We start from the raw sequence: 12,476 nt of genomic DNA on the forward strand, positions 1-12,476 counted from the left end.
ACAAAATGTTGGTAGGATTTAGGGGAGCTGTAGATAATTTTTAGTGATATAAGATTTGGCTTTTAGCAACTTTCCATACAAGGCACTACCATGTCATTTGTATGCCTTGGAGGAAGGAATCTTTATTGGATCACACTACATGAGGCCCAAAGGTGGCTGAAATACATTCAACCTCATCTGCCTGCACTTCTTTATCAAGCTACGGCAAGGCAAGCTAGCATAAGGATGTGGAATGCTTTACTTTTCTGTACAAACAGCTTGTTTTTGTAAAAAACTCTCTCATTCATAGCCATTATCACTGTATTGAGATGTAATGCAAGTCCAGGTGAATTGGACCGGGGCATTTACAAATTACAATCATGTACTGGAAATCCACACTCTGGTTTCCATTGTGGCAATTTGCTCTAGACCAGGGCTCTGAACTGACAAAAGCTACAAGGTACACAGGAATCAAAGAAGGTATTTTGGGAGGAGAAAAAGAAAGTATCTACTGGAGTGCATTTTGAAATGAAACACGTGCTTAGGTATCTTGCTAAAGAAAAATTATAAAATTTGAGATCTCCATGGGTACACCAAGAGCCAAATACACAAATCCAGCATCAGAATTTGGCCTCATTTTAATGGAAAGTGATTTACATCCTGGTTCTCACTGGGGGTAATGAGCATTTCTTTAAACAAATGAAAATGTACTGTAAGGCAGATTAATCTGCTTCTCACTCCAATAAGAATCTTAAGTTACTCTTACTCAGATTCATGCCTTGAGCCATTCCACATCTAACCCAGCTGCTATACTGAGAATTATGAGCATCCCTTTTTTTGCCAGCAGAGCTGAGAGTCATGACCATCCCTGAGGGCAGCTGGGCCTCTGCCCACCCACCAGAACCACCTGCCTGGGACCACACACTGGCAGACTTGCTTGTAACCAGCCCGCTTCACAGTGGCACAGAAAACCCAGCCAAGATGATAATTTTTCCCCCATCTCAATTTTATATTTTAAAAAAAGCTTGCTGAAACAAAATTGCACTTAAATTTTTCTTCCCCTTCTCATGAATTAATGGCCTTAAAGGCAACAATCACAAAAGCTTAATTGGTGGCTTTAAAAAGATGCTGCAAGTAAGAAAATTTCAACACACGACATCAAAGGTAAAAGCTACATCTAGAAGTTTAGTCTTGTCAGGACAATTTACCTCTCCTGCCATTCTCTTCACCATGACTGCCACTCTGCACAGTCAGTTGTGAACAAGTGATTGGGTAGTAATGTGTAGATGGTGTTGTCCACCAACACAAGCTGAAAATATCCCAGACTTGCAGGGAAACAAACAGCAGGTACCGGGTTTGTTGCTGTTGTTCAGCAGCCTGCCCCCTCGGTTGCTCCGGAGCATTAATGCGTTCTGGGTGATGCTCTGTTGAAATGGCTAATTCCATTTAATTTTGCGCCCTGGCTCTGGCTGCGTCCTTTTCTTCCTTAGTTACTGTCAGATCATGGATTGCAGCTTTTGACAAGACAGCGAAGGGAAAAAGGTCAGCACTGAAACAACCGGGCGGCGCTGGCAGCGAGATGGTAGGTTGGAGCTGGTGTGCACTGGCTGTGCTGTCGGCTCCGCTTCTCTGACTCTGATGAGAAGCTGACTGCTTGCATCCACACCTGGTAGTTGATGTGGCCAGTAGGATGCCACATCCAACAAAACCTTTCAATCACATCTGTGTACCATAAGCATAATCAGAGCAATGATGCTGTCAAACGGGATATGAGGCACCTCTGGTTCTGCACTGATAGCCTGTTTACAGGCTGCATGTCTTGGTCACTTTAAATCAGAGGGAACAGGAAGGACCCAACTACACTGCTGCACATTGGGGACAATGAATGTGCAGGGTCAAAAAGCATTAAACATCAGATAGCTGTCACCATATGACGAGATCAGTTTGTAACTGGATTTGCCAGATAGCTTCGTCACATAAAGACAGAGTTCCAATTGGAATTGTCAACACATACAAATTGTTCCATCAGCATTTCACTAAACCTCTGGCAAGTCAAAAATGAAGCCAAGATCACCAGCAATCACCAAAACAGTAGTAACTATGAGAGCATTTACAAGGAGTGGCTCAGACCCTGCTTTAAGCCCTGATCATAACTTGTTCCCACTGAGTCACACAAAACCCACACGATCTCATAGCAAATCGTAAAAATTATTAGCAATGCTAAATAAAGGCTAAACCAATTATCACCACCTCACTCAGATAAGTTTCATACAAAAAGCATGGACAGACACAGATTTCAAGGCTGTAAATAAACAAGTATCTTTGCTGGAGAATGTGATTATATATTGCACTCTCTCCAAAGGTCCATTATTTTTCAATCATAATTTTGAAATGAAAATTTCCATTATGTATTTAAACAAACAAACACTCCTAACCTAAAAGAAGAGGAATTTTTAGAAAATGTTATGTTCTAATTTTCAGCCAGTGGGTATATCCACCATGAAAGTGTATATATATGTTGATGCAGGTTTCAGTGGCTATATATCTTGACACAATACATTATCAGTAAATTATATCAGTAATTACCTAAATTTAAAATGCATAAGAATTCTGACATTAATGCAAAAAATAGTGAAGCCTATCAAGTAAATTCCAAATGAAGCACATGAAAAAAAATAAACCACATTACACAGAGTAGCACTATAACTGTCCAGTGAACTGAACTCAAAATCTGCATTCACACTACCATGAAAAAAGTTGTTTGTTCCCAGGAGATTCCTTGCAGGAGACAGTGGTGCATGCAGCTATACAGATAAATCTCCAGCTATGGTGAAGTAAGTGGGATAATAAAGGATAATAAATCTAAGCACAAATGTAAATATTTGTAGCCTCATGCTGTAAAACCTCTTGCAGGAGGTAATTTCAGCTGTGGCTTGTGGGATAACGATAAATGCTATTGCAGGCCAGATTTTAAATGCTAAATGCTTTAATACTTTAAATACAACAGTATACAAACAGTGCACATCATATGGAGCTGCAGCTTTGGCTTCCTCCCATTTTCAAGCTCTCTGCTGCTACAAACAAACCTTCAAGCACGTGGAGATTGGGCAGCAAAGCTTCAGCATGTGCCAGCCCTTGCGTGGTCAACAGGGACAGGGCAAACCTCAGAATTCAAGTGAAAGAAGCACCTTGCCAAATCAGCAGCACTACACAGAAACTGATTCTCCCCAATTTATATTGGTCTTGTTTGAAAGCCACAAAGACGATGAAAAATTCTACAGATCCAAGTAAGGTAACAATATTGTTTGAGGGGTTTTTTTTAAGGGCAAACTATTTTTAATGTGTACTTGTGGAATTTTAATCACATTGTCATAAACTTTTTACCAAGCAAGCTTAGCAAAAAATGAAGTGGTTTGAACACATTATCCTTTGGAGAAAAAGAAAGAAATCTTACTCTTTCTGCTGAAATATATTAATTTTGTTGAAAGAAAGTTTTTTTCTTGAGAATTTATTTTCTCAAATACTCCATAAAATATTTTCAACATTCCACTTAAAAAGCATCGTTTCCAGTTCAACTTTCCCATATTCTTAACATTGTTCCAAACAATTTCAAGAATACTACTAAAACCCCTCCCACTGGAACATGCACATTTTTATGTAGCTAAAGACATTTTGTTGAATAGGATGGCTTGTAATAAGCTTTGCATAAACAATTTGTCAGGTAGACAATAACTAAGAAAAATAGGAAAGTATCATTATGAAATAAAAAACTTTAAATGTCAAATCTTTAAAACTTTTTTTTTTCTACTCAATTCCATAACATTTTTAAAAGTAAAATCGTTGCTTTAACTTTTCTACAGATGAGATTTTACACCTACTCCACAATAATATACTTAGGAATAATTCAAGAGACACAAGGATGTTTCATGTTAAATTGAAATATTTAGGGTAAGATCATATTGTGATTGACATGTGGAAATGAAGAGTGAACAATTTTTCTTCTGTGATACTAAATTTTTCCTGGGTTTCATATTTTATCTGTTTTCAAGGTCAGCTTTCATGCATCATTGCCATTTTTTATGTGCTCCTTTTTACAGTGTATAAAGAAATGAACACAAGACACTAACACTAGAGCTAAGTAACCATGCTGAAAAACTGTACCTTCCAGCAAACTTATGGTGTCACTCTTACTCTGCTGCAATAGCCTCTAAAGTAGGAAAAAACTCAACAAGAGAATTGCTAACATAAACCAGAACAAATCCAAGTTAAATATACTAAACATGAAGGGCATGAAATTATCAACAACTCCTCTGGGTATCTTTCGTGTTTACCATAAAGAATAATGGTTCTTTCAAATAAGTAAAACATTAGCATTTTGGAAAACACAAGAGGTATCTTGGCCTATGCAACAAATTATATTTGGTTCAATAAGCCTTAAATTTCTGTAAATGTTTTGCAAAGTCTTGTTCTAACTGCTGACAAGTCCTAGCAGATGCCAAGGAATGCAATCTTTCCAGAAATTTGTGAGATACGGCCTTTAGACCCTGAAACACCTCTGTCAGTCTGGCTTTACATTACTTTTCTTGTCTCTCTCTCTCAGATTTTTTAAAGATGGTATCCTCAAATGCTCAATTTTGTTGCCTCTGTCATCTCTCCAAGCTGGTACTCAGCCACAGCAGCTACATGCTTATTGTCAGAATGTTTTTCTCAATATGAGAAGGAACATGTAGGGCGTTAGCAATGGCCTGAGAGGATGCTCTAACACATCCACAGGCTTCAGCTCCAGTACCACATTAGGTAGTTACTGACATTTCATCAGTGTCATTCATTTGCCTTAACACACTGTTCTCATGGAAACTTACCTCCTGCACAAACACTGGATGGTTCAGCTGCTAGGATCTCAATGCAAGACTTCTTCAGAATCTGAAAGAATTAGATAAGGGCATTTTTTGGTAACCATTTTCATCTATGCTTTATTAATGCAAGGAAGGGCACCCTTCACTGTGTTTCAGAATACCCAACTTACTGAATCAATGGTTCCTCTTAGGGCATAAAAGCCTCCTTTAACTGGAAAAACATGATCGATGCTGTCAGCAATCGTTGACAGCTGCAAAGAAAGACAATCATAAATCATGAGGAAAACAAAATTACAGTGAACAAAACTGGGCCCTTTCATACTTGCTAAAAGACATCACAGTGACACGAAATGATTTATGCCCCAAGTAATTAAATAAATGCCTTCATCTGATGCTGTTACTTGCGCAGTAGTATAACAGAAAAACACAAGAGAAAACAAGCAAGTTACCTGAGTTTCATTGAAATCTTTCACTCCAACACAATAAACAATAGCTCCAAAGCTTCTGGCTCTGTTGGCCTAAAAAACCCAAGAACTGTCATTAAGTGCAAAGCTGTATAATCAGTGGGGTCAGCAGTAAATGTGTACAGGTTTGCCATAAATTAGTTTGGATGAAGATAAAAGTGACTTACTTCTTGTTCTGCATAATAAAACTGAGCGTCTTGCAACTCGCCATCCGTCAGGGCAATGATCACACTGGCGGTCCGAACTCCTACGTGGAAGACAGTCAACAGCAGATTGCATACACATGGCACAAGATTCAGCAATGGAAAAAATGTCTGGAGTGAGGCAATCCTTTTTACTGAGAAATAAATACAAACCCCTAAGGCCAGACTCTCAGCCTGGTCTGTATGGACTTGGTGATACACCAGCTAAAGGCCACATGAGGCTGCAATGAGCCAAAACCTGTGCACCTTCACATCACAAGCATCACTGCAGGGGAGTGCTGCTCTAACAAGGTCCACACACCAACTCTGAATAAAAGAGTTCTGAATAAAATAGAGCAGCTACCAAGAATACAGAAGGAGCTTTCATGTGGAGAACTGACAAAATGGGTTCTCAGAGAAGAAGAGGTTTCCTCTTTTCTCTTGACAAACTTGTTTCTACATAAACATTGTCCAGAGATAGTGGCAAGAGATACTTCTGCAAAAGGATCTTTCCTGCCATCCTACCTTTCTCTCCAGCAGGGTGTGAAAGAGCAACCCCGCTGAACATGGCATGAAATGGGCTTCTACAGGAAGGTCAGTCCTACAGTTCTCCAGCAACAAGAACTTTCAGTGAAATCCATAGGAATTCTGAGCATGAAAAACCTTAAGAATAGGTTCATTAGGAACCTATTCATGCTGTATTGTGATACAGCATTTCATATCCCATCTAAACTTAAGTGAAAAGGTTGCATAGACTGCAGAGATGTATGCAATAGATGTAATGTATGTATATATGTAATGCAGTATAGAATACAATGCCACCTAGAAAAATGCAACCTGTTAACAAAATGAAACCAAATTAACATGCGAACTATGGTTCAACCAACCATTCTAAGTCCATAGTTCTTAAGCAAAATAACAAATACGCATACGTGTTACTTTCAGGCAAGTATTTGTTTCTTTTTTAAAATAATCTGTTACAATTTCAAGTGTCTTCCTCCATACTGTCTGAAATTACAGATGGATTAGTTCTGACAGGTTTCTTATGCCACGCACTCCTTCCCATGTCATGTCAAACACAGACATAAATCTTAAAAAAATGACCAGCAACTTGGGGGGAAAAATAGCTTTTTTTTTTTTTTTTTTTTTTTTTTTTTTTTTTTTTTTTTTTTTTTTTTTTTTTTTTTTGTGCCCAGAACCCCTGGAGATCTTATTTTGTTTTCTTTTCAATGCTTATTTCTTCCCTAAATCCAGATCTCATCTACTCTTTTTCCTTCCTAATTCAATTTACAGAATACTTGATGAGTTCTTAGGTATATGGTATGAAGTAGAATTGTTTTCAGTTGGACATTTCAGGACTCCTGATTCTACTGGCAGAAATGCTGCAACACTGTGCAGAACTGCTGCTACTACACTCACAGACTATTTTAATAAAAAGACGCCAACCTGTTCCGTTCCTCCATCTTCCTAAGAGACCATTAGCCCATAAATGAGAACAACCTCACACCAGGGTATGAACTAAGCAAGTCTTGTTAACTAACTAAGTCTTCTTTTGGCACAAAAAACCCCACAAATACATTTTCCTCTCAAAATTTAGTGAAAATACACATTTTAGCACCTCAGAATCTGAACACAAATCATTCACACTGATGCAAAACTCTCATTCACACCTGCACTAATGAGAACAAGGATGTGGGACCACAAAGCAGAGAGGGCTGAGTGCATCAGGATAGGAAGGACCAGGAAAATGTGGGTATTCCTGTCTACTGGGTGCAAGATGGGCAGCTCTGGCTGCTATGGTTTGGTCTGCATTCTGCAATGGTCAGATCTGGGATCATACTGGTCTTCTCTGATCTCAATAAACCATGAATCACCCGTTTAGGAGTAGGGCTGCAGTCAAAATGGAATGTGGTGTTGCATAACCCCCCTCCTTCTCCAGTACGTCTGTCAGCGGGTTTACTGCCGGTCATAAAAAGAACTACAATCCCTGTCTCGTCAATGCAGATATCAACATGAACACTACACAGCACATACCTCCATAGGTCTCATGGTAAATTTGCTCATTTGCCTGCAATGAAGTGTAGAACATGGTTAGCTCGTAAGAATACCAGCAGGAAGTAAGCAAAGTTTCTATGTGTAAAACAAAGAAAGTAGGTACTGTGATGTGTACCCTTTTAAATCCTTCATGCATGAACGTGTCTCCTCCAGGCAATTCTTCCTTAAGAATGTCGAGCCCTCGTCTTATGGCTTCCCTTTGGATTGAAAACAAACCAAACACAAATAAACAAAACAAAACAAAAAAATATCCCAGGAAAACATTTTATTAGAAGTTATTTTTTTCTTTTGTTGAGATATTTCTTTACCACAGCTAGATTATGCAGCCTGTCAATCAATTGCACAGAGTGCATACACATCAGCTGGAACATTGGCTAAACAAAAATTTTCTTGAAATTCTACAATTTATCACCCAAACACCCATAGGGGTCACAAAATCAGACACAGGGTACAGCATTAGGGTAACATATTTTAAAGATTGAATTCTGTCCCTGCTCCCTCATTCTCATATAATCTCAGCCAGGATAAGATTGAATGAAAGCCAATACCAGATATTAAACTTTAACAAACTGCAAAACAAACAGAGTTTAAAAGCTTGTGACCCTGTCACAAAATTGGGACAAATTAAAACTCTGTATTGAATCAGTCAATAGGACAGCCTGAATTAGGATTTTTCCATTTTAAAGACAGGCCAAAAGATAAGAGAACAGGATGGGAACGAGGAGAATTTCCTATCCTAGACCAGGGACTCATCAACCTTCCTGGGGCATAGATTACTCCTGGACACAGAAGCACTTGCATACCATGACCCCTGTTGCATAGCTTCTTACTCCCCAAACACCTATTAACCAAAAAGATTGTTCAGGGACATTAATAATTTAGTTGATCACTGACACCAGAAGACCCTGATCCTTGACAAGGGTTTTCATTAGAGTAACGGAACATAAGGCACAAATATTCAACAGATAAGACATAGGCAGTTCAAACATCAGCACCAGATTCCATGGGGAAGCCTTCAAGAGAACAGTGAGAACCTTTATAAACTCCATTTTGCAACTGGGTATTTTAGGTGGCACAACCACAGTTACAGAAAATACAGGAGGCTCTATGGGATGAAGGTAAAAATCAGGAGCCTGGATTGGGGATGTCCTTGGTGCAAGACGCACATTTTTACCCTTTGGAAATATAAAATGAGCTGAAAAGGCACACTGTGTTCCATACAGATAACAGGATTTTAGGTCAGAGAACACTCTAATACTATGTTCAACATATTGACAGAGGGTTCCTCTGTACTTTCCACCTTGCAAAGAGCAAATTCACCCAGAGAAAAGTAAGCAAGTTTGAGCTCTGCCACCAAGATACATGATGGAGACCTGAAACAAAACTCAGGGGAGCCAGCAGAAATGTAAGAGCCCTGCAGGGTATTTGGCTTAGGATGAGTCCCTGGCGTACAAAGTTGAGGGAGTAGTTCTTCCTGCTCCAGAGTTTCCATTATTTATAGGGTGCCCTGTACTACTGAGGCCCTCTCACACAGACAGCACCAGCAGCAAAAGTGAAGGCTTCAAGCTGAAATGAAAGAAAATACTTAGAAACACCCCCGTGGATAGGGATTTGCATGTGTAGAGAAAATTAAATTTAAAAGTAACATTTTAGGGGGTGGGGATTTTTTGTGTTGGGGCTGTTTTCAGTGGTAGTTTGGGGGTTTCTATTAATTTGCTTTTTTTAAGAATGAAAATTGGGTTATGAATCTGGCAAGCAGAATCTTGCTCCACTTTTTTTCTTACAAAGACTGTCACTTGGCTTTGCAAACCAGCTCTGGCATGGGTGCTTTTTGCAGGCAGTCCAGGAGAGGGGTGCCACAGCCTGGTGAGGTCCTGCTCCAGCACTGGGGGCAACCAGCTGCCAGTGTAAAGGTCAGGGCTTTGAGGCCCTTCCAAGGGCACTGGGGATCTCTCCCTTGCTCACCAGTTCAGGGTCCGAGATCTCGTCCACAAAAACTGTCCTTATTTGAGTAGCTGGGGATAGCAAGTATGTACCTGGATCCTCAACTGGAAATGCAAATTCTCCCTGAAATACCACAGTAAAAAACAGACAGCCCAGTGCTGCCTTCCTCTTAACAAAGCTGAAAAGAAAATTGAAATGGGAGACCCAAAGGCCTTCTAAACCTTCCTCCAGTTGGGAACAGAGGAGAGGATTTCAGCTGGTGCCTCAGCAAGGACAGACAGATCTCCAAACTCTGGGTGTGGGGCCACTTGCTGTGAGAGAGAAGGGACAGAGCGTATTTCTGGAGGAGTGCTGTGGGAGGTACTTGCCTGTTCTCTGTTAGTTTCATGATTGTAGTGCCTCGTGAAGAGAAAACAATGAAAGACATCCGCAACATTGGACTGAAAGAGAACAAGCCAATCCACATCACACTTGTTACTTCAGCAGAAATTCATTTGCTAATAAGCACTAAAAAAAATAGATCAGGTACAGGAAATTAAAGTATCATTTTAAAAAACTTTACCTTATGAATTTCTCAGCTAGGCTTTCCACAAAGGAATAAATCTCTGTCCAGTGATTTTTGACACTTCCAGATCTGCATACAAAACATAACTGATTACATTAAGCTTTTTTTTTGCAGTGAAATTCCTTGTTCCACTTTGAATTTTAAGCCTGGCCTACTCCATAGGTGGTTAGGGACACAAATTACATAGAGTTGTGTTGAAAGCTGTAATAAGAACCATGATGACAAAACCCACTGACTCAAAGACAAGCAGTAAGAGGTCAGAAATGGTTTACCATAAAATTTTGAAGCAAACTCAGTAATCCTTCCATTTGCTTTTGTTCCTTTTACAGCATAAAATATAAATATTTTCTTCTAGTTTAATTAATTTTTATTTTAATTCATTAAGTTCTCTGCTATCAGATTATTTGCTTTCCTAGAGCACAGCTCTGCCCTTGCACCACACAAAGTCTTGACTGATCTTCTATTCTCCCAGAATGTGTGGGAGAATGTTTGCATGAATTACTGTTTGTTTCAAAAGAGAAATCAGAAGTCTTGCCTCATTTGCTGGAGTATGTTCTGGGCAGTCAAGCCCTGGCTCTATTGCGGATTTCTTGTGAAAACTTGGACAACTTAGTCACATGCAGAAGACTTACATGTCCATGCTGCCACTTCCATTATATAAAACCACATTACTGGCACTCCCTGGCTTTTTTCTGCCAAGTCTAAGCAGGGACCCCCACAGTCTGATGGGACTGAAACCTCAAACAGAGCCTTGCACACAGCAACCCTACAGTAAATTATCGATTTCTACCATGTTGATCTATACCATACACTTTCAAGACATCAAAAGGCTACAAAGCATGAAAGTCAGTGGTTTTTAAAGCCCTCCCTAGGGCTGTGGTGTTTATGAAAGAATGACCCATTTGCTTTCCTCGCTTGCTGAACTCGTCTATCAGGTGTCTCAGGCAGATAAAAAGAAAGAAAGATAAATGAAACAATGGCACACACACAGAATCACAGGGGCTTAGATGCAGAACTAAAAAAAAAAGTTCTGAAATTCATCTACTATAAAGCAGTAGGATTCCTCTAACTGCTGTTAGGCATTTTTCTGTGTAAACTTGAGAAAAAAAATACATTTTACAATTCTCAGTTCCACTATGGGCTTTCCAAGTGATCTTATGCCAGCCACTCCTGCCCTTGTATGTCAGGCACAGAAGCCCACGTGTGCAATGCAGGATGGCACTGCCTGCTCTGCAGCTGGTGGAGTGGAGAAGGGCAAAGATAAAGGGACAAGGACCAAAGGAGTCTCCTGAGGTACATAAGCTAGAATAAATTGGCTTGTGTAACCCTGTGCTTTCATGCTGCTCTTCTGGAGAACTGGTGATTCACTCACAGAACAAACTGGTTATCAAAGAATGAAGACATTTCCAGGCAGCAAGGGAGGGCAACAAAACACAGGGGACTTCTCAAACCACAGCTCTGGATCCTCTGTAGTCCCCAGTTTTTATGTGCTACACAACAACTTGTTTACCATTTGTGAACAGCACCAATGAAAGGTGCTGGTACTATTACCAAATTAACCCCATCGACAACTATAGCTCCTCAGGATTTTTATTAAAGTTCCACACTAAATCTCTAAACGTGATGAAGTCAAATATTTCCTTGAATCTATCCAAAATGCATCTACTCCCAAACTTTTTAAAAATTCTTCCCTCCCCCCTCCCTCCCCCCCCGCCCCCCCCCCCGAAGCTGACACTTTCAATTTCTTCTGAGCTTGCCATCTGACTTAAGTTCAACTCCTGAAATTTTCAGGGAAGTAAATTCCCCTCATAGAATAACCATAGATTCTTACTTGGAAAAGACTGACCTATTTTACATGAACTATCAAATTTCTACTGCCAGCTGCAGAGGCACTGATGCAATCCAGAAAAAAGTAGCAGCAAATTTTCTTTCAAACTGCAACAAACCAACATTTCCAGTACCTTCTTAGGACTGTCAGAATTCTTTTTTCTTCATTCTCTCCTTTTTTTTTGGAAAGGGTACAGCCAGCAAGAGAATTGACTGCAATAAATCAGTAGGTGCCCATCCCTGAAAAGCTTGGGAGCTCTGTGTCGTGGATTAGTCCTTACAGGAAGTGTACTGGGCTCTCAGAGTGCCCAGCTCTACATCACAGAGCTACAGCCCTGCACAGCTACACCCCAGCACAGCAGTGGGTGTCCTTCACCCCTAAGAGGAATTCTGCACCCACTCGTTGCTTACTGGCTGGGAAGTGTCAGAAGTGTCCCAATTATCAACAGGGAAAAGTCAAGGCCAGACAAAAGTACTAGCAAGAAAATGTTAGTTTTAAAATCCCATAGAGGGAATACCAGTGAAGTGGTGAGCATTTCACCACTTTCCCCACACCACACTCCTCCAAGCCCAGGTGTCACCTCCCACTGCAAATGGTGCCATA

At 40.0% G+C, this 12,476-nt stretch overlaps 1 protein-coding gene across 2 annotated transcripts in view; it reads right to left on the bottom strand.

Annotated features, from left to right (window-relative positions):
• The window catches only part of ANTXRL (ANTXR like), a 56,679-nt gene that overhangs the window by 34,549 nt on the left and 9,654 nt on the right, over positions 1-12,476 (bottom strand). For both annotated transcript variants that reach the window (XM_068197531.1, XM_068197532.1), the window contains exons 2-9: positions 10,043-10,114; positions 9,849-9,920; positions 7,652-7,733; positions 7,516-7,549; positions 5,467-5,546; positions 5,285-5,353; positions 5,006-5,086; positions 4,842-4,902 (exon numbers count right to left, since the gene is read on the bottom strand). In XM_068197531.1, coding sequence (XP_068053632.1) covers positions 4,842-4,902; positions 5,006-5,086; positions 5,285-5,353; positions 5,467-5,546; positions 7,516-7,549; positions 7,652-7,733; positions 9,849-9,920; positions 10,043-10,114 — 551 coding nt within the window. The remainder of the gene's footprint in view (positions 1-4,841; positions 4,903-5,005; positions 5,087-5,284; positions 5,354-5,466; positions 5,547-7,515; positions 7,550-7,651; positions 7,734-9,848; positions 9,921-10,042; positions 10,115-12,476) is intronic.

The sequence above is a fragment of the Anomalospiza imberbis genome, chromosome 8, assembly GCF_031753505.1.
Source record: "Anomalospiza imberbis isolate Cuckoo-Finch-1a 21T00152 chromosome 8, ASM3175350v1, whole genome shotgun sequence".
NCBI lineage: Eukaryota > Metazoa > Chordata > Aves > Passeriformes > Viduidae > Anomalospiza > Anomalospiza imberbis.